The following is a 23,996-nucleotide window of genomic DNA, read 5'->3' on the forward strand; positions in this document are numbered from 1 at the left end:
TAGAAGGAAATTTTCAGAATCAAATTCCCAGCCCCAAATCCTCAAGCTGTACATTTAAGATTTACACATTTTACTATAAGTAAATTATAACTCAAAAAAAATTTTTTCCAGCTCAGCTTTAGCAAATGTTCAAGAATTCTAAAGTGTTCTGTTACTGTAGTCTTGACTTTCTAATTTATATTGTACCCTGATCCTAAAACTGTATTCCTTTTTCATCTATTTTATTTTCCACTAAGATATCCATGGGGGAAGCCTGAAAATGCCTTTCAACATACATAAGAAGCAGCAGAAAAAAACAAACTAGGTCTTTGACACAGCCAATCCTACTAGTGAATTTATCATCAATTTCCTAGAGAAGGGGGATTAAATACATACTGTTTACTTAAAGTGTATAAGATATTTATAATTAGTTTAATAATGTATAACTAATCAATTTAGCGAGCCTACTGACCAAGTATTCATGGAGACATTATTTTGAAATAAATGTATTTTTATCTTAAAATCCCAATGCAGAACCTTACCCAAATATTATTTGCTACAAAGCATAACATATCTGAATCTAGGTGGTCAACAAAACGTTAAAAAGGCTGAAACGGGCAACCCCTAATTGATTCTACCTGCAGCTGCCTACCTGTTGAGACTCCGAGCATCTGAAGTCACTGGAAAGTGCTATTAAGAGAACTGACGTACAAATACTTCTTACATGCACTGCAATTTGCCCTAAAAGGGAAGAACAAATCTGAATAATCTACTGTGAATAAATTCTGATGAAACAACACCAAAACATATAAACTAGATATAAACATATATGTAACATATAAACTAAAACACTTTTATGTATATTGTTTCTTTGCCTGAAATGCCTGTCTTCCTACTCACTGCTTGAATCAACTTTCAACTCCTCATCTGAGGTTCAGTTCAATACCACTTTCCATTGAAAGGACTACTGAAACTTCACAAATCCATTCCATTGCTATCACAAAGCAGAAAAAATGGAGGGGAATTTCCTGGAATTGTCTGCTAAACAGACAAAATAAGAAGCAACCTTTTTTACTCCAACTTTATATTTTAAAAAAATTCAAACCTAAAAAAAAAAAGGTTTAAGAAAATATGATGATGAGCACCCTTACAGCCTTCATCAAGATCATTCAGTATCAGTGGGGGAAATATGACCCCAAAAGGGCAAAATTAGTTCATGGGTTAGGGGTGGTAGTGAAAAACTCTGACCATTACAAAAAGGTTGAGTATTCCACACTGACCAACTATTAACATTCTACCACATTTGCTTTCTCTTTTTATACATACACACTATTTTTCTTTTTGCTGAATCATTTTCAAGTTAGCTGCGTATTTCATGACATTTCACCCCTAAATATGTCAATATGTACTCCTCTAAGAGCATTTTCTTTCACAGTCATTATAATATTAAAATCTATTATTATTATTACCATCCATTCTCAAATTTGTCCAATCAGTCCAAATTTGTCCTTTATGTTTTATCTTCCAATCCAATATAAAATGGACTCAGCACACAACACAGTTAAACTGCAGTGTCTCTTTAGTCTCTTTTAATTGCCCTATTTATTTAATCTTTCATGTTACCAATATTTTTCAAGAATATTTTTACCAATATTTACCAATATTTTTACCAATTGTTCTGTAGAAGATCCCCTACTTGGAGTCCCCTAATTTTTTTTTTCTTCATTAAACTATCATTTTTAAAAAACTGGCAGAAATTTCACACGAGTAAGTTTTATTCTTCTTGGTGTATCACATCAAGATGCATATAACATCAGATCATGCTACAATGTTAAGTTTGATCATTTGGCTGGGTAACCAGTAAAATCTCTCCAGATCCTATCCTAACAATCTTTCACCCAGTGGTTTCAGCATCTTATCTGAATCAATTATTTCTCTAGTGCATATTCTACTTATACAGATTATTCTATTTCTATAATTCTTGACATATTTATTAGTTGGATTAAAAAATAAATAAATAACCACTTTCCAACCATGTAACCTGTGTTGTGAGGGCCAAGGAGAGGTTAAGTGAAGTAGTGGAGTGATTCTTAAATTTCCTCAAGAGCATCTCTGCATCTTACTACCTTTTATATGGGATTCTGTTTAAAATCTCATGAACAAAGGGTTCAACTAACTGGCAGAAAAAAACAATACTGAAAACCACTATTAGAAGAGCACCGTTCAATACAACTCTCTGCAACAATGAAAATGTTCTACACCATCAATATTGGCTACTAGCCACATGCAGCTATCAAGCACTTGAAATGTGGTTAGTCGGAGCAAAAACAATTTCACATTAAATTTAAATTTCCATATGTGGCTAATGTACTGTATTAAACAGTATGCATGCATGCGCAGTTGCTTTAGTCGTGTCCAACTCTTTGCCACCCCATGGACTGAAGCCCACCAGGCTCCTCTGTCCATGGGGATTCTCCAGGCAAGAATACTGGAGTGGGTTGCCATGCCCTCCTTCAGGGGATCTTCCTGACCCAGGGTTGTAACTCACGTCTCTCATGTCTCCACAGGTTCTTTACCACCAGTGCCATCTCGGAAGCCCAATCTCTCAACTTTTTATCACATTCGCCACTTAAATCCAAACACATGCAATGCAAACTTTTAAAAAACAATAACATGGCAAGAGTAATAGTAACTATCTATCATTTGGGAACTTTTTATATTACATAAGGTAATTTATACACATCTTCATTTAATCCTTACGATGACCCTCTAATTGAGAGTACACCTTTCTGAGAAAGGTTTTATGATGAAATTAACCTGTAATAAGAGTAGAATTCTCTTTAACAAAATACACTTAGAAAAACTAGGGTCAGCTAAACTGTTAACTGAATCACTTTTTAATATGCTAAAAATCTTAGTACTACATTAAAAGCATTAGTTGGAAGAAACCAATAGCTACTGAAAACCTCTAACAGCTAGAAGTTTTAAAAAAGTTAGCAACATGTTCACTGTTGCTTAGTCACTAAGTCATGTCCGACTCTCTGCAACCCATGGACTGTAGTCCAACAGGCTCTTTACCAGCCTAATTAAAAATAAATGGCATAGGGAAACTTTATTTAATTTCTAATGTCATGGATAACTTAAGAATATGAACCACATTGTATCTGGAACAAGTGATAAGCCTTTCAAATGAAAAACAAACCACAATTCTGGTCAACAAATATAGAGGTCTGACTGAATAAAGCTATTTTGAAAACTCTGTAACTGATATACAACTATACAGGAATGAAAACTATCCTTTAAACAGCAAATTCATAAGCAATCTTATCCAAATACTGATACCTTTAATACTGCAGCATTCTAACACTATAAGATATATAGTGAAATCTCTCCCCCTCTCCCATCCTCTCCTCCCAAAAAAGAGGTTTCAAGAGTCTGCATGAAAGGTTTCATATGCGACAAGCACAACCCACTGAGATCCATAAAAGCAGAACCTCACTCCCTAACAGAATACAATTTGCAAAGACCTCAACAGGTTTGAATTTGAAACTCTGAAAAAAAAAAAAAAGGTGAGTATCAGTATCATGAAATACTCACAATTCTACCTTCTCTCTCTCTACTCTTCTTGAAATACTCTTTTGCCTATTATCTGTCTTCTCCAAACTCCTTGAATGTTTTTAATTCTCCCAGGAAAACCATTCTAAACCGTTAGCCTATAAGTCTCCTTCCCTCAGCTGGTGCAGGACTGGTTTGAGGATTAAATAAAAACAGAAATAGGTGGCATGTAACAATTCTGAATACAGGACGTGCAATCTTCTATTCTATATACCCTGCTAGCATACAAGTATCTAGTCCACAACAGGCACACAAGTATTTGCTGAAATAAAACAACACAACACAGAGGGAAACTGTTCCAAGATAGAAAGAGAGAGGGGAGATGAAGGAATCAGGAATATGAATATTTTAAAAGAAAATCCAATTAACCAGAACACCCTTCATCAAAACTAACAGAGTTAACTTTCTGGTTATTATAGTTACAAGGGCATGTAACATGCAAACAATAAAAGTATCTCTTCAAATAAAAAGAAAGTCAACAACAAAAAAAAAGGGAACAGAGGTCACACTTCTGAAAATTCATTTTTTTTGGTAATAGCCTTGGAATTTAGAGTGCCTTTCTCTAAAGCAAAATTTGTGCTCCCTAAGTTCAGGGCTCCTCTCCAATAATGCACCCCATTTCATGTGCAGATGTCATCCAGCCGACTTCATGTCACCTATGGCAGGTGGACCTCAGCAAACTCGTGCAAAAACACTGATACTCATGTCTTCTTACCAGCTTCCATGAAACTCTGGCAGGCTAATTTGTTGGTTTACAATGAAATCTCAGAATCTGTATATCCATAAAAGTAATCATATGGAAAAGTCAAAGGTCTCACAAGTCTAACTTTTTTCTTAGTTTTTCAGAACATATATGATAATCCAATCGAATGTCTTTTGTGAGCACTGGAAAGGATAATTTTATGGTATCTGTCCACAAAGCTACCATTAGATTATTAAGCTACCTGTTTTCTAGATACTTACTTCCAAAATACAGTAATATTTTCCATTTTTCTAGCCACAAAGATATGCTTAATGATTAGATGCTTTTGATATGATGGACTCTCTAGCTAAGTGGTTTTCAAAGAGCATCAATATATGCACTTTGTGAAAGATGCCCAGAAGAGTCTGACATATAGCAACCTACATCTCACCCAGGTAAAACCATCGCTTTAGGAGTGCATCCTCATAAACAGTAAGAGACTTCTATCATGAGGGTGACAGTCTACATAACACCCTCTTATAAACACTGGAGGTAGTACAATTTGATAAAAATAGTTGTAGTTCTAGTTCTAACAGCATTAAATGAATAACTAACTTCAGTCACATCATCTTGTTTCCATGCTTCGTTTGCCCTATTTGTTCAAGAAGACTCCACTGGACAATTACTAAGATCCCTTCACCTGTAAAATTCTTTAACTCACATGCTACCAGTTACTAAAATTGCTGTGATTCAATGGAAGATATTCACGTACTACAACAACAATAATAAAAATAGTTTGACATTGCTTTAATATACAAACAATGCTACCTCTGGGTTAGAAAACAAAACAAATACACGTAAGTCAGCTCTAAATTCATGGAGCTAAGAGGTAGTTGCTGCTGCTGCTGCTAAGTCGCTTCAGTCGTGTCAGACTCTGTGCGACCCTAGAGACGGCAGCCCTGTCCCTAGGATTCTCCAGGCAAGAACACTGGAGTGGGTTGCCATTTCCTTCTCCAAGGAAAGGTAGTTAGACACATTATTAAAACCTGATCCTTTTCAGCCCAGACCTAAACTGTCAAATATTTGTGGACAGACAAATGAGGGTATCCCTGAACATACCAGTCTGGCCATTTGTCTCAGACTTTGTTTTTTTTTTTTTCGTTTGTTTTTTTAAGAGCCTTGGCTACCAAAGAGGGTATTTTGTTATCCAAAACAGTCTCCTTTTTGTGGGACATCAGTTCATGTTCATGTTCCTGTAGCACTGTATACGTGAAGCAGTGTAGCAGTGTATATTTGAAGTTCTTCCGAAGCTAGGCATCTTAATAATCATGGTTCTTCCCTCAGGCCAATATGTCACCTAGACTATAAGAAGTTCAAGATGTAGCAAAATTCTTGTATAAAATCCACAGGTGACTGTAAGGCAACTTTACCTAGAGAGGACTAACATAGCAGCATATTTTAAGAGATATGTGGATTCAAATCTAACTTATTAGCTGTTTCAGCCTTTTCAACCTAGTTAAAAGCCAACACAGGACTGTTTGTAAGAATTAAATGAGACTATTTCATAAAGGGTCTAACAAACTTGGACCTATTTAAATGTTCAATAATGACACCACCCTTATGGCAGAAAGTAAAGAGGAACTAAAAAGCCTCTTGATGAAAGTGAAAGTGGAGAGTGAAAAAGTTGGCTTAAAGCTCAACATTCAGAAAACAAAGATCATGGCATCCGGTCCCACCACTTCATGGGAAATAGATGGCAAAACAGTGGAAACAGTGTCAGACTTTATTTTTCTGGGCTCCAAAATCACTGCAGATGGTGACTGCAGCCATGAAATTAAAAGATGCTTACTCCTTGGAAGGAAAGTTATGACCAACCTAGATAGCATGTTCAAAAGCAGAGACATTACTTTGCCAACAAAGGTTCGTCTAGTCAGGGCTATGGTTTTTCCTGTGGTCATGTATGGATGTGACAGTTGGACTGTGAAGAAGGCTGAGCACCAAAGAATTGATGCTTTTGAACTGTGGTGTTGGAGAAGACTCTTGAGAGTCCCTTGGACTGCAAGGAGATCCAACCAGTCCATTCTGAAGGAGATCAACCCTGGTATTTCTTGGGAAGGAATGATGCTAACGCTGAAACTCCAGTACTTTGGCCACCTCATGTGAAGAGTTGACTCATTGGAAAAGACTCTGATGCTGGGAGGGATTGGGGGCAGGAGGAGAAGAGGATGACAGAGGATGAGATGGCTGGATGGCATCACTGACTCGATGGACGTGAGTCTGGGTGAACTCCGGGAGTTGGTGATAGACAGGGAGGCCTGGCGTGCTGCGATTCATGGGGTCGAAAAGAGTCGGACACAACTGAGCGACTGATCTGATCTGATTATTAAATGACCTGCAATTTGTGATATTCCATGATCTTTTCCTTTAACTTCCCACTTGTATCCCACTATTTCCTAACAAAATTGTACATTTTTAACATGCCACATCACATCTCAAATGTTGAATATGCTTAAGTGCCTTATGTTCATACCTTTGATCATGTCATTCTCTCTGCCTGAATTTTCCCTGGCAAATTCTTATCCATTCTTAGAACTATTGATCAAGTCCCATTCCCTTTCAAGAGAACTTCAAATACCTACTCCTTTCAGAAAGTCAGTCAGACCCCTGGGTGCTTGCAGCTGGGGCTCAAAGGGAAACAAATTATTAACCCCTAAGAAAATTTAGACAACTATAAGAACAGGTGCTGGCTTTGTAGAAAGTAGAAACTATCAACATTACAAATTAACTCAAACATTACAAATAGGCTAAAAGAAAAAAATCTTCATTGTGAAACTAAACTTATATTCAAAGTAGGGCAAAGACAGCAGAATATCCAGAATGTCCAGAATATAGACAGGAGTTGCTTCATGACTATTTGAGTCAATGAATTTATGAAAAAAGCTTGAGGAATTAAAAATACGATTTTGCTATCATGTATGAAACGAGTCGCCAGTCCAGGTTCGATGCACAATACTGGATGCTTGGGGCTGGTGCACTGGGACGACCCAGAGGGAGGGTAAGGGGAAGGAGAGGGAGGAGGGTTCAGGATGGGGAACACAGGTATACCTGTGGCAGATTCATTTCGATATTTGGCAAAACTAATACAATATTGTAAAGTTTAAAAATAAAATAAAATTTAAAAAAAAGATCAATATTCAGATAATTAGAAAAAAAAAAAAATACTATTTTGCGTGGTTCCTGATAGCTATGTTGGAGGAAAAGGCTCACAAAAGTGTTCAAGCAAGTATGCTTCCCACATTAAAAAAAAAAAATCAATTTTTAATAATGTTTCACTTTTTAAATCACTAGGTCAGAGTTATGTCATTCTGGCACTGTTTTGATTTATATACTCAACTTTACCCCCTACCTCAAAAGTCAAAACCTCAGAAGGTACCTAACCTCAAAATTTTCTTTATGCTTCCTATAATCTCTCCCAGACATCTCCTTCCATAAAAAATTTTTTCTTAATTTTCTAATATTTGCATTAAGGCCAACCTAGAGAGTCTCATTTCATAATTTAGGATCCCCCAAAAGAAATGACAAACATTAAATCTTTCAAAGTAACTTTTGAAATCTTTTGTAAGAAGTCTTCAGAAATAAAAACTGTGAATTAAAATTGTTATCACTGGGTACACACCGATGGTGTGATCACTCACACTCACCTAGAGCCAGACATCCTGGAATGTGAAGTCAAGTGGGCCTTAAGAAGCATCACTACGAACAAAGCCAGTGGAGGTGATGGAATTCCAGTTGAGCTCTTTCAAATCCTAAAAGATGATGCTGTGAAAGTGCTGCACTCAATATGTCAGCAAATTTGGAAAACTCATCAGTGGCCACAGGACTGGAAAAGGTCAGTTTTTATTCCAATCCCAAAGAAAGGCAATGCCAAAGAATGCTCAAACTACCGCACAATTGCACTCATTTCACACGCTAGGTAAAGTAATGCTCAATATTCTCCTAGCCAGGCTTCAGCGATACGTGAACCGTGAACTTCCAGATGTTCAAGCTGGTTTTAGAAAACGCAGAGGAACCAGAGATCAAATTGCCAACATCCGCTGGATCATCGAAAAAGCAAGACAGTTCCAGAGAAACATCTATTTCTGCTTTGTTGACTATGCCAAAGCCTTTGACTGTGTGAATCACAATAAATTGTGGAAAATTCTGAAGGAGATGGGAACACCAGACCACCTATATGGTGCTCAGGAAGCAACAGTTAGAACTGGACATGGAACAACAGACTGGTTCCAAATAGGAAAAGGAGTGCGTCAAGGCTGTATATTGTCACCCTGCTTTTTTAACTTACACGCAGAGTACATCATGAGAAACGCTGGGCTGAAGGAAGTACAAGCTGGAATCAAGACTGCCAGGAGAAATATCAATGACCTAAGATATGCAGATGATACCACCCTTATGGCAGAAAGTGAAGAAGAACTAAAAAGCCTCTTGATGAAAGTGAAAGAGGAGAGTGAAAAAGTTGGTCTCAAGCTCAACATTCGGAAAACTAAGATCATGGCATTGGGTCCCATCACTTCATGGGAAATAGATGGGGAAATAGTGGCTGACTTTATTTTCTGGGGCTCCAAAATCACTGCAGATGGTGATTGCAGCCGTGAAATTAAAAGACACTTACTCCTTGGATGCAAAGTTATGACCAACCTAGACAGCATATTAAAAAGCAGAGACATTACTTTGTCAACAAAGATTCGTCTAGTCAAGGCTATGGTTTTTCCAGTAGTCATGTATGGATGTGAGAGTTGGACTATAAAGAAAGCTGAGTGCAGAAGAATTGATGCTTTTGAACTGTGGTGTTGGAGAAGACTCTTGAGAGTGCCTTGAACTGCAAAGAGATCCAACCAGTCCATCCTAAAGGAGATCAGTCCTAGGTGTTCATTGGAGGGACTGATGTTGATGGTGAAACTCCAATACTTTGGCCACCTAACGTGAAGAAGTGACTCATTTGAAAAGACCCTGATGCTGGCAAACACCGAAGGCAGGAGGAGAAGGGGACGACAGAGGATGAGATGGTTGGACGGCATCACGGACTCAATGGACATGGGTTTGGGTAAATTTCGGGAGTTGGTGTTGGACAGGGAGGCCTGGAGCACTGCAGTTCATGGGTCGCAAAAAGTAGGACACAACTGAGCAACTGAACTGAACTGAACTGAACATACCAGGTTATCTCAGCATCAGTGGCTAAAAAGTCTAGTCCCACCTACCTGGATGCTGATTGATTAAGACACTAAATTTACTCTTCTTATTCAGTAAGAGCTTAGTTTTTTCTTCAGAAAAAGTTAGATGTAAAGCTCAGTATTAAACATTTAAGCTCTACTAATAAATATTCAATGTTTCATATGTAATTTTAACACTAAGACTCACACTAAGCACATATTCCTAAATGTTTTTATTCTGAAATTTTAGGATACTTTTAAGAGGAATCTGATCTAAAATCTGTAGTTTTTATTCAAAGTCATTATTAATATTTCTTCAAAAAGGTTTTAATACTATACTTCAACAGTTAATTTTAGATATTAAGGGTCACCATAGTATTTTAAAGCTGGAAGAAACCTCAAACATCTCTTGCTTATTATAAAATGTAAGGCTAAAATATAAGACTAGAAAAGACAAAGAAGTAGAAGCCACAAAGTCTGATGACTGACTATATATAAAGGGAAAAAGTCAAGGATGATTCCCAGTTTTCAAGTCAAAGTAGAGTTTAGAAGGGAAACCAATTGGGAGGGCAGGAAGAGTGGAATAAGAGAAAGGTTATTTTGCTGCTGTTTTAAACAGAGTATGACACTAATCTTACCTTATCAATGGAGAAAAGCTCATTCTTCTGAGATGAATGGGAGGGGTGTGGAGAGGGTGGAAGCTAATCACTGCCCCAGCTTGAAGTAGGAAATCTCTGTCTTCAGCCCATACACAGATCCTTCTCCATTTCCCACAAATAAATACCTAAATTAGTGCCCAGAAATATAGCCCTCAAAAAAGCACTTGATTCTCCTATAAATACAAAATATTTCCATTATTTCTAAAATAATTTACTCATATTTTGACCTCTAAAAAGATGTTCAATCTTTGTTCCACCCTCTTTAGCATTACTTCAGTCCTTTTCATGTGAACCAAACAGAATAGCATGTAGAACCAAAATAATCCAATCAACAATAACCTATTTTAACTGTGCACTTTAAATTAAAGTCTAAATGAATTCTATTCATTATCTAAAATTTAAAGGGACTGATCTCTTATTTGACAGAGAATTTACTAAAGATAAAAGACTTGGCTGGTTTCAGTGGTGTGGGCACCGTTAATTGTGCCTGCCAACAAGCTAGTCTCATAAACACTGGATTCTGTTCATCCAAGTTCCTTGTCAACAAGCCATAATCACATTTTGACACACATTAGTAGATTTTAACAAAGTAGAATTAATCCTGTGTGTCTCCTTAAAGTTTAGGTTCTCAAGCTTTTACAATTTTTTAACAGGAAAGTCTTTAAACAATCAGTACTGAAATGTTCATATACAAAAAGATGAAAAAAGTTTATATGCAGAATTGGTTTCATCACTAATTAATAACCTCCAGTGGGGTATCAAGTGTCTGCCCATAAACATTTCTCTCGTAAATTTCATCTCTTTTATTACTTGAGATTTATGAAAATATTTGGTTTATGAAAATATTTCTGGAAAAGATAAACCCCACACAGTGGGTATCTGTGCAGAAGAACAGAGGGAAATAAGTTCAGTGAAAAGTACCAGAGGCTCTGACCTATCTCTAAAGCTTTATTATGAATGTAAAAATATATTACTGTTTTAATAAATCCAAGTGGTATGTACACAGGCTATAAATTAAGTATATGGTTGGGAGGGAAATTATAAAAATCACTTTGTCTCTCAACTCACCTGTTCTACCTCCCCCATGCACTGCTTCACCCCACCAACCCCCCGCAGAAAACTTTACAGCTATAAGCAATTTTGGTCAAAGGGAAAGAAGACATAGTTTGGGAATATTATAAATTTCCTAGGAAGGTAAATCTTGGGAGTGCAGAGTAGGAAAGATTCCAGAAAACAGGCATTCAAATACAAATTATGACATAATTTTGCCAAGAATTACCTGTATCAGTAACTGTCTTTGGAGATGCTTCTAAAATTATCTTTAATATCATTTTCTTTCCAGTTTTACAGCAGATTACAGATGTTTAGGCCACAAACTTTTGATTATCCTGGGAGCAGCTTTTCTAACTTTTGATGTGTTTTTAATAGTCATCATTTTCCAAAATCATATGAGAATTTCAGTTTAATTTTCTCATAGCCAAATATGCTGGAATAAGACTCCCAACAACCTTTACCCAAGTGACATCAATTACTCTGAATAGAACATTAAATATAACTTTAAATCTAATTGGACTTTCTACTATAGACTACTGAATCTGAAAATAATATGAGAAGTTACCTAAAGTTTTTTAACACGTACCTTTAGTAAGCAGTAATTATTAGAATGATGAATCTTTTTTAGTAATGTTCGCACACATAACTTCAAAAATGTCTGTCAAATTTTGAGACTGAGGGAAAAACGACTAGAATACACATGGTGTATTTACAAAATCCTGTGAAAAAATACTGCCAGCAAGAAATGGACTAACTGGGATTTTATTCATTTCCCTGAATTATGTAAGTTGTGGGGCTGACCAAGAAAACAGTTATTTCTCAGCATATCTTGTTATTTCTTGTATTTTGAAGGAAATAACAATTAACTATTAAAGTAACTGTTAAGCCTTTTGGTCTTTTGGTCAAATCTGGTAACCAACGTTCAAAATTTAGGCAGTAACAATGCCAATTTTAAGGTGACCGTGGTAAACTCAAAACCATAATTTAAAATATTCATATTAGTGTTATAACTATGACAAGACTTCTGAGGAGCTTAAAAAAATGACAAAAAGCTATTATACATTTGAACTGAGTAGGTTCAGAATGAGTCCCTAGAATAGAATCTTTCAACCTTATCAACCTCACCTGCACAAGAGAATGACATCACTGAGGGAACTGAGGCCCAGGCCACACCCCAAACCAATCAATGAAACTTGGAAGGGTGGGACCCAGGTATCAGCATTTTTTAACTTTCCAAGGTAATTCCCACAAGTAATTAAGGTTGAGAACCACAACTGTAAGATTCTAACATTATAAACCTGATTTTGGTACCCCACTAAATCACAAAATCACAAAACACTTTGGTACCCCACTAAATCACAAAACACACATGATATGGAGCAAAAAAATTTAAGCAGTCTGCTTTTTTTGTGGTACAACAGACAGGAACTTTTGTGCATATGATCCTGCTGTACTTGAGCTCAAGTGAAGCTTCCATCACAAAAACAAACATGCAAATCCATCAGATACAAGGTGAAAACACCTTTCTATACAACTGATGATTGCACACACTTGCAACTAGTCTATACCCTGAAATAAGTGAGAGATGAAACATCTATTTTTCCTAAGGCTTATACTTCACGCCTGTGCTTAACGAAAATAAAAGTCCAAGCGATAATGATGAAAATCCATCCCTATCAATGAGAAAACATCATATCTGAAAGCAAACCTCAAGAAGCCCTCCTACACATTTTATACGGCAAGAAATTTCAATTGAATCTACTTGCATAAACACTTCACAATTTTATACATATATATTTTTAAAAAACCAACACTTAAGCTTTACGTATATTCAGGTACTAACTAGTATTAGAAGGAAAAAACCATATAGAAATTCAAATGCAGTTTCTTCTTTAAAAGAAGTATCTTCTACCAAAGTATCGTCTACTTTGTTGTATGGCAGACCACATTTATACTGTTCTGACATTTCCTAGACTGCCTAAGAATCAAGCTATCCAACATCTTTGTGAGATGGAAACTAATCAGTTACCCACACATTATTCTCAACTCCTTATTTCTAAGACTGAAAAACTTAACTCATAAGCAGTTACTTAACCGAGCCAAGGAGACTGAGACCAAAAAAAAAAAGTCTGAAAACTTGCCAACATTCATTGTTCCGTTGTTCTGTTTTGTCTTACTAATCCACCCCACCTCAGCCAAAAAAAGGGAAGTTATAACATGTGAACATTTATCCCACTGTTTTTCATAACTGGGGTACCACAAAAGCTATGCAGGGAGTCCTCGCTTTCAAAGAAAAAAAAAAAAACCCTGCTGAAAGAAAAGCAAGTATAAAGAACTCAATAGGGAAGAGAATGAAAAACTGAAGAGAAATGGACAAGAAGAATTATTCACAGCAACTTAATTGAAAGTGATTGATATTTTAACTATTAAGAAAAAAGATTCTCATTAAAAAATTAAGCAACAGTGCATTAATCAAATCTAGAAGATATCCCATTTCCATACGAGTCTATATACACTTTAATTTCAAATTTTCAAGCTGTTTACAAGTAAATAAGCGCACCCAGTTTCTCATTAACTTAGTGCGGAACTTCTGAATAAAAGATGTCTCTACATACAGTTTATCTTTAAAAATAAGACAGAATACACTTTAGACACACTGTTCCACCAATGTACCTTTCATTTGACTAGAAGAAATCAACATATAATCTTACCTTTCCTTCCAGAAGATTTCAGAGTAGTAATACTATGGCAACAGCTCAGTATAAGGAATACAAAGCTAAAATCATTTAACAAGTGACCTAGGTATATGTCAGAGAATGACTGCTGTTTGAGTATACATGTAGAAGAGGTTAATGACAAAAACAAAATGCATTCTTAAAGGATTTAACACGTTAAGATCTAGAAGCACAAGTGTGGTATTCACAGCTTCTATCTAATGAAGTATCTGAAATAGAGAAAGACAGAAGAGAAGGTATCAGTGAATGCTAAAGCAGAAGACATAAGTACCCAAAGAAAACAATACAGCTACTAAAACCAACTGATCAGCTCAGATTTGAAAGGGATATATAGGCACAAGCTAACACGAAAGGCAACCTGACAAGGACAAATATAAGAATGACACAGAGTTAAGAAAACTGTTAAAGACTGCAACCATGGTTAAAAAATTAACCACTTTCCCAGAAATAACATGCTAAAAAAATGTAGAAACTTCCAAAATGTAAAAGAAGACCTGACTAAACAAAGAGAAATAACTTTCCAGATGGGGAACTAGAACATTAGAATGATAACTCTATCATTCTAATCATATTATTAATCTTAAGCAGTTCTGCTTATAATACTGATGCTTTTTTCTTTTACTTAATAAAATGATTCAGAGGTTCAACTGGAATAATAAATAGACATATAAAGTAAAGAACCATGAAGGAAGAATTAACCCTAAAGACTAAAAGGCTGATAAGAACTGAAAGTGCTGCTGCTGCTGCTAAGTCGCTCCAGTCGTGTCTGACTCTGTGCGACCCCATAGACGGCAGCCCACCGGGCTCCCCTGTCCCTGGGATTCTCCAGGCAAGATCATTGGAGTGGGTTGCCATTTCCTTCTCCAATGCATGAAAGTGAAAAGTGAAAGTGAAGTCGCTCAGTTGTGTCCGACCCTCAGCGACCCCATGGACTGCAGCCTACCAGGCTCCTCCGTCTATGGGATTTTCCAGGCAAGGGTACTGGAGTGGGGTGCCATTGCCTTCTCCCAACTGAGAGTAGTATAACCCTAACACAAAAATTATTAGATAAAGCAGTGTAATGATGGCCCAGAAGCATACCATATTCCTTACACCCTTACAAACTTAAAATCCAACAAGAATGGACTGAAAAATAAAAGCCAACAAATACATGAAAAAAATTACATCCCAATTTATAAATTACTAAGGGTTTCTGGTCTGACATGTAGGTGCTTATAAATCATTACCACCATTCTCACAACAAGAAAAAATCTGAACAAACTGAAAATTAACAATGGGTTTTAGATTTCCGCTCACACACGTGTCATTTTCATTTAAGACATATAACTAAAGGCAAAAAACCCAAAAGATAAATGATTTTGACTATCTCAAAACAAAATGTATTGCATACATAAAAATACCACGAACCAAATTAAAAAGCCAACTACTATCTAGGGAAAATTATGAAAATAGTCTTATTACATTTTTTTTAACAAAGCATCTAGGGAGAACATGAAGGATCGATTGCTTTGAGTATAAAATAAATGGGTTTAATTTTATGTACTATACCATGGACAACCAGAAGAATGTTTGGGGGGAAAAAAAGATATCAGCTCTCTTCAAAACTATCTTTAATTTAAGCTTTGGCAATTTCACATTAGACTTTAATATTAATCTAACAGCACTTACTTTAAATCACACATGAATGCTATAGTTCAGAAACGTCAACTCAATCCACATTTTTCTTATTTAGGCAGGCTACATTAATCAGCCATAAACGACTTTATCAGATCTTCTTAAATTAAAAACCATCAAAGAAAAAGATTACTTATATATCATAAATAAACTTTTCTTCAAATTATTACATTGTTTCAAATTCTGTCAAAATATAATTAATAATCAATATGTAAAGTTCTACCTTGATGGATTTTACATTGGAAACAAACTTAAATCATAGTTGGAGCTTCCCAGTAAGAACAGCATTATTACAAATAATTTCTGCTACAATATCCTGGTCTCAGTTCTCATGACTAGACTCCTAATTTTCCCAAACTGTCCAAAAGAAAATGGGCTGAGAAACCTAAAATGGCAGTTAATATTTACACAAATACCTCCTACTTCATTCTGCCTTCTTCCCTCATTCCGTATTACATGTACATCTGGAAATTTCCTCAATAATTTTTTAGGACAAGATAAATGAATAATCAATGTGGAAAAAGTGTATAATATAACTGAAATTTAGAAAATCAACTGCAGATATTTAACTATATTCAACACTATTTAAGTAAGACTTAGTATTCTTATTTAGAATTACTTCTCTTCTCAAAGAACATTTTTAAAAGAGAGTAACTCCATATGAGGATAGGGGAAGGTTAGGTGAAATGCAAAAGGTTTATGGAGTTCTTCAATTCTATCATCCTCAATTCGGGATTGGCAAACTCACGAAGAAATAAACTAAGTCTTAAAGGTACAGCTAAAACGTAAGTAAACAGAGCCCCTAACAAATGCAGCATCTTGGTCAAAATATTTTCACTGCCAATTAGGAAAATTAAAAGTCTTTATGTTTCATAAACATAAAAGCTACTATAATATGCAAATCAAAAATCACTGCTTATTCATGAACTTGTATATCACAATTTTATATCAAACCTTCAGCAATGTTAACCAATACTTAAGAATAGCATGCTAATGCAAGAAAAAAAGAAAAAGCAATAATATATGATCAAAGAGGTGATTGCACTAGAGTTTGTTTCTCACAGCCTCTATCACAAAGGCCTACCAAATTTTCTGATCGCAGAGTGGCAAATAATGTTGACCTAAGAAAAAAAAAAAAAAAAAAACCTTTGAAGCTGTGTAGGAGCCAAGAATTCTGTTCTTTGGGATTCTCATAATCCCAGCAATTAGTATAAAAGTACAACCTTTTCTATTCTATTCTACATCTGAGTGAAAAGAAAAAAGAAAAAATTGAAGTTCCTAAATTAAAATTAAGGATACAAAACAAGTGTTTTCCCTCTGTTTGAGAAGATGACAATGAATCACTGTGGGAAAACTGACAATAAAGGAACTACCACAGAAAACTTCTTCCATAGTGGAGAAATACATTTTTTTTCCTTCACTAGTTTGATCATCATTAATGTTTTTCAAAAAGAAAAGTACTTAGAATCTAAGGGGTAATTTTATACATATATGTGCGTACACACACACACACTGAAATTCCTCTCACAATCGTACCTTTAAACAGCAAAGTTGGCAAGGATCAGTAGGAAAGAGGGAAGGAAGTCTGGTCATGTTAGAAGGCCAGGGCTTTTCTATAATTTATATGAAAGTAAACAGATTTATACCTTTAAGAGAAAATAATGATATGAACTGATAGTGATTTTTACTTCATCCTAAGAGAGAAAAGAAACGAACAGCTAAACTGAATGTCAAATCTATAACTCATGTAACATCATCATTTATCTGAACCGTTAGACAAGTGTGATCCTTTGAGATAAGCCCATGGCAGGAAGAAATGTAAAGTCCAAACTACATTCAACCAGAAGACAACATCAAAGAGCAAGCAAATGTATTATTATCACTATTAATAACAACTTAAATTGTAGTTTTTACAGTTTACAAACTTTTTTATATTCTTTATACCATTTGAGGATTAACTGTTCTTCCCAGTAACTCTGAGGACAGTAGAAATAAGCATCCTTCACATTAAATAAGTTCTATATTTATAAAACACTTAAAGTATGCTCAGTACACAGTCTGATACAGTAAGTTTAGAGATCATGATGACTTGCCATTGGTAGGGAAAGGTAGAGAACCATGTAAGAAACACTGGTTCAAGGGCAAAGCAGGGAAAGATTCTAAACAAGTTAAAAAAAACCAAAGGGAAGTGGTCATGTGCAAGACTAGATTATAACTTCTCACAGGGTTAATTAGTCACAGAGTTCCAACCAAGGGCAAAAGAAAAAAAGGCACATAATGACATCTCATGGATCAGACAGGTTCCTGGACAAGTTCACCCCAAGCCAAACGGAAACTATCATCACTAACAACTCCCCGGTTCAGAAGCAAAAGTCATACATACCCCTAATTTTCCTAGCTGGGAAACCTATTTTGAGACACTAAAACAGCATCACAAGTTTGCTTTTTTTCTGTTTTAACCTTCAAAACATGAAAAGAAGATATTTATGTTCTAGAGGACAAAAATGAATGGGTTTTATTCTTTCCTCTTCAACAAAATGAAGAAGTTGTCTACAAAAACATACCTTAAATCAGTCTTTCTAATCAGCTCTTCTATGGAGGAAACAATTGAACTGAGTTGGTTTCCCGCCAGATGTATAACACATTGGGAACATGCAACACTTTATTACAGAGATGGGTGTATATGATGAAATAAAAAAATGCTGGCAACTGGAAGCAGCTTTCTAACATTCAAATACAAAATAATCACAAATTTATCAGTCATATTTAAGAACCATTGTGTCAAAACTGATTGCGGAACTAGTTTCAGTAAGACATAGGCAAAGCTAAAATTACTAACAAATACAAGGTTGAAGGAAGATTTTATTCATTTTATTTAACTCCAACAACTTAATTTACTCAAACCTCCAATATTCCTCTAAATACTCAAAATATATTTATCACTAAATTTTTAAGGTATTGTCCCTTTATATTACACATCTTAGAAATCTAAAGAACCATAAATAGTCCTAATTAATCACCAAGCTCTTTAGGAAAAAAAAAAAAAAAAAAGAACAGCAATAGTGAGAATTTACAACTCTGGTTTGGTTTTTGTTGTTTTGATGTGGACCATTTTTAAAGTCTTTATTGAATTTGTTATAATACTGCTTCTGTTTTTTATGTTTTAGATTTTTGGCCCCCCAAAATGTGGAATCTTAGCTCCCCAACAAGGGATTGAACTCATACCCGCTGCATTGGAAGGCGAAGTGTTAACCACTGGACCATCAGTGAAGTCCCACAACTCTTTACTGAAGAATTTTTTGCATTATGATTTTAGTTACAATGTTCATGCTGTGCAACTAGCTTTTTTTTTTTTTAAGACTTTATTTTTTTAAAGTTACCATTAACTAAAATACAAGTATACTGTAACAAGGTATTATTTTGAAAGTACAATAGCAACAGAAAACTTAATACAAGAGTCATTGTTTAAAGTATGGAGACTCGGATACTAACCTTTTGACTTATTTACCAGGAAAAAGAACTACATTGATCAGTTCATTTCCTATACTCTTTTGCTTCAAAGCATAGAGAGAATATATAACAGGAGGATGTTATCAATGAACCAATAACAGCCCTAAATTACATTCATTAATCAACTCAAGCATAATATATAATTAGAAATAAATATGCCAAGAGCTAGTCTGCACCTGCATAGCCCCTTTGCTTCATTCCGTAACCATACTGAGCAAAATTTTAAGGTATTTTCCAACTTAGACAACATATGATGAGTCTCTAAATTCGTTTGTGTGCTTAACTGTACAAATCACTTATTTTCAGCTATGTTACAAACTTAAGAAATAAATAATGGAAACATATAAGGTGCTGTGTGATAAGGTGACAATGGATGACTTCTAAATTCTACTGGAATTTAGAAAAACAGGCATTTCTTTTCCTCTAAATACAGTTTTAAATTGCTACATAAGTACCAAATTGATTTTCAAATTTTCAAATCACTATCTCCCAAAAGGAGAATCCAACAATTTCAATTAAAAGTGGTTGTTCCTCACAGCAGGGGAAGGAGAGCATGGGAGGGATTGAAAGAATAGCACTGACACATATATGCTACCAGATAAAACAGACTGCTAGTGGGAAGCTGTTGTATAGTACAGGGAGCTCAGCTTGGCGCTCTGTGATGATGAGTGGGATTGGGGGTGGAGGGGTGGAAGAGAGGCCCAAGAGGGAAGGGATTTATGTATACTTACAACTGGTTCACACTGTTGTACAGGGGAAACTAACATAATAATGAAGCAATTATTCTCCAATTTAAAAAAAAATGGTTGTCCCTGATATTTTATAGTACCCATAGGGATTCAGTACAACCTAACTACCTTTAGCAAGAATTATTTCATGCAAAGTTGAAAATCTGGTAACTATAATACTGTTCATCTTAAGGTAAACTAGGTCCATTTTCTGTTGATGCAACATAATGACCAGGCTTCCTAAGTGGCGCTAGTGGTAAAGAATCCTGCGATGCGGGCTTGATCCCTGGGTCAGGAAGGTCCCCTGGAGACGGAATGGCAACCCACTTCAATATTCTTGCCTGGGTAATCCCATGGACAGTGGAGCCTGGCGGCGCTATAGTTCCTGGGGTCACAAAGAGAAATGACTGAGCAACTGAGCACACACAATGATTACAGTTACTACTGGTATCAACATCCCTTAGAATTTCCTTCTCTACTGTTTTGCTTGCAATCGGGGTATTACAACAGGAATACAAAAAAGAAGCCTATGAAGAGGACTCATCCACCCACCCCAGCAAGGATGTGACCAATTAGTTCCAGAAGCACACTGACAGGAAAAATAGAAAGCTCTTCCAGAGTCAGAGACTTCACTGCCCAGTTTGAAAGAGCCTCCATTGGACTCAGCTGTATCTAAAGGGATGCAGTAAGAACTGGTTTCTTGAAGTTACAGTAAAATTGGTAACAAACAAAAGAATTAACTGACATCCACTTGAAACTTCAATGGGGACGTGAGGAGATCCAGCTATTGTGAATAAGACTTGCCTCTAACTTGGAACAAACAATTTACTAAGGGCCTGTGTGCAATACCATGCTAGAAATTATGAGCAAATAGAAAAAAAACAAAACATTATTTCACCCTTAAATTTATAATATTAGTTTTAGTTGTCAAATATAATTCAATTTATCCAACTTTATTACTTTCCCCTAAGTCAACCTAGGGACACACAATCAGAGATAACTAGGCCACCTGGCTTCCATTTCCAGCCAAGATGGAGTAACAAGGGATTTATCCTCCCACCTGAAACAACTGAAATACATAAAATATATAACAAAAGGCTTTCATACACTGGACACTAGACAGGAAATCTGTATAGGATGGGGGTCACTGCAAGACAGAAAGAAAATGAAGTGAGTCATATGACTCTCCAAAGAGAGTTTCCAGGCTAGAGTACAGAGAAGGGGATCTCAGAGCCCAAAAGTCTCCCTGAGTTAAGGGGCCAGGATTGGGAGTCCAGGGAGGCCAAGGCAGCTGGCTTATGCTGGGCAGAATACTAAAGAAGACAAAGCTGCAAGAAGAGAATTTTCAGCCAAGTACCAATCAGTGCATATGCATGAAGAAACTGAGGCCACCCAAAATACACAGGTGGAAAATTTTCTGGGGTTCACTCAACCAGCATTCCCACTAGCCAGGGTGGGGAAATAAAATACACAGGGTACTGGGTGGAGTACTCTGAAAGGAACTGCAAGGTTACTGCCTCAGTGGTAGGGCAGAGTTAATCATATATTCTGATCCCATCTAACAAACATAAAAGCAATCTGAGAAAGATCATACTGTTTCTAAGAAACTTGAATGTGTCCCAAATCAAGGCTTACGAATATGTTTAAGAATGTGAAAATATCCAACACCTAAATACCAAGCATATAAAAAAGAAGGAAAATATGGTCCACAATGAAGAAAAAAGCAAACCAACAGAAAAATATTGAGAAAAGACACAGATGATAGAATCAGTAAACAAGAACATCAAAAGAGTCATTATAACAATATGTCATTTGTTCAACAAAATAAAGTAAACGCATGTTAAGGAGACAAACAGAAGTTCTTTGTTGCTGTTGTTTTTAAAGATCCAAAATGAACTTCTAGAAATGGAAAAAATAACTGAAATGAAAAATACACTGAATGGAACTAAAAGCAGAATTACACACACAAAAGAAAGGATTGGTGGATTGAAGACAAAGTAATTAAAAAATACCAAAAAGCAGAAAGACTGGGAAAAATTAAAATGTCATCAAACTGTTATGACAACTAAATGTAGACAATATATATATGTGACTTGAATTTTTGAAGGAAAAGAAGTACATAAAAAATTATATGAAGTATTTAATAGTAATGGCCAAATTTTTCCAAATTTAATGAAAATTATAAACACACAAGTCCAATAAGCTCAACAAACCCAAAGCACAAGAAAAAAATCAAGAAACTACAGCAAGGCTTACCATAATTACTTAAAACTGAGTGAAAATCTTACCGGCAAAGGAAAACATATGAACAGCTGAACAAAGATAAGAACAATGACAGACTTCTCATCACACACAATGCAGGCCAAAAGGCAATGGAGCAACAGCTTTAAAGTACTGAAAGAAAAAAAACGTCAACCTACAATTCTATACCTAACAAAAATTTCTTATAAACATTAAGGTAAATACATACCTTTTAGACATACAAAAGTAAAAAGAATTCATCACCAAGTAGACTTTCATTACAAGTAATTTCAAAAGACATCCTTGAGGATGAAGGAAGAGTACCAGATGGAAATCTGCACCTCCACAAAGGAATGGAAAGCATTAGGAATGATGCACGTATGAATAAGTTCTGTAAAAAAAAGTTTTAATCTTTTTAAAAGATAACTGATTGCTTAAAACAAAAATAACAACAACATATCATGCTTTGTTGTTGTTCAGTTGCCCAGTTATGTCCAACCTTTGCAACCCCATGGACTGCAACATGCCAGGTCTCCCTGTCCCTCACCATCTTCTGGAGTTTGCCCAAGTTCATGTTCACTGCATCAGTGATGCCATCCCGCCATCTCATCCTCTGACGCCCTCTTCTCCTCCTGCCCTCAATCTTTCCCAGCATCAGGGACTTTTCCAATGAGTCATCTCATCACATCAGATGACCAAAATACTGGAGCCTCAGACAAAATACTGGAACTTCAGCATCAGTCCTCCCAGTGAATATTCAGGGTTGACCTCCCTTAAGATTAACTGGTTTGAACTCCTTGCTCTCCAAGGGACTTTCAGGAGTCTTCTCCAGCACCACAGTTCGAAGGCATCAATTTTTTGGCATTCTACCTTTATGGTCCAGTTCTCACAACCATACGTGACCACCGGGAAGACCATAGCCTTGACTACATGGACCTTAATCAGCAGAGTAATGTCTCCGCTTTTCAACATACTGTCTAGGTTTGTCATCACTTTCCTGACAAGAAGCAATCATCTTCTGATTTCATGCCAGCAGTCACCATCCACAATCATTTTGGAGCCCAAGAAGAGGAAATCTTCCACCTTTCTATCACTACTTCCACCCTTTTCCCTTCTATTTGCCATGTAGTAATGGGGCCAGTGGGCTTCCCTGGTGGCTCAATCAGTAAAGAATCTGCCTACAATGAGGGAGAGCTGGGTTCAATCCCTGGGTTAGGAAGATTACCTGGAGGAGGGCATGGCAACCCACTCCAGTCTTCTTGCCTGGAGAATCCCCATGGACAGAGGCGCCTGGCGGGCTACAGTCCATGGAGCCACAAAGAGTTGGACACAGCTGAATGACTAAGAACCAAGGCGCCAAATGCATGATCTTAGTTTTTTTTTAATATTTAGTCTTAAACCAGCTCTTTCACTCTCCTCTTTCACTCTCATCAAGAGGTTCTTTAGTTCCTCTTCTCTTTCTGTTATTAAGAGTGGTATCATCTGCATTATCTGAAGTTGTTGATTTTTCTCCCACCTATTTTGATTCCAGCTTGTAACTCTTTCAGCCCAGCATTTCTCATAATGTGCCCAGCATATAGGTTAAACAAACAGGGTGACAGCAGATAGCCTTGTCATACTCCTTTCTCAATCTTGAACCAATCAGTTGTTCCATAATGGTTTCTAACTGTTGCTTCTTTACCCACACAGAGGTTTCTAAGGAGACAGGTAAAATGGTCTTGTATTTCCATCTAAGAGCTTTCCACAGTTTGTCATGATCCACATAGTCAAAGGCTTTAGCACAGTCAAAATAAAGACAGGTATTTTTCTGAAATTTCCATTTTCTCTATAATCCAGTGAATGTTGGCAATTTGATCTGTAGTTCCTCTTCCTTTCCTAAACCCAGCTTGGACATCTGGAAGTTCTCAGTTCAC

General features: G+C 36.1%; 1 protein-coding gene across 7 annotated transcripts in view; it reads right to left on the minus strand.

Annotated features, from left to right (window-relative positions):
• HS2ST1 (heparan sulfate 2-O-sulfotransferase 1) overlaps positions 1-23,996 on the minus strand; it is a 188,368-nt gene that overhangs the window by 153,873 nt on the left and 10,499 nt on the right. Inside the window, exon 1 of one of the 7 annotated variants that reach the window (XM_059885100.1) lies at positions 632-22,370. The exons of the other annotated variants lie outside the window; for them this stretch is intronic. Coding sequence (XP_059741083.1) covers positions 632-650 — 19 coding nt within the window. The 5' untranslated portion in view covers positions 651-22,370. Of the gene's footprint in view, positions 1-631; positions 22,371-23,996 lie in introns of those variants that run through there. 7 annotated transcript variants of the gene reach the window in all.

Source organism: Bos taurus, chromosome 3 (genome assembly GCF_002263795.3).
Source record: "Bos taurus isolate L1 Dominette 01449 registration number 42190680 breed Hereford chromosome 3, ARS-UCD2.0, whole genome shotgun sequence".
In the NCBI taxonomy this organism is placed as follows: domain Eukaryota; kingdom Metazoa; phylum Chordata; class Mammalia; order Artiodactyla; family Bovidae; genus Bos; species Bos taurus.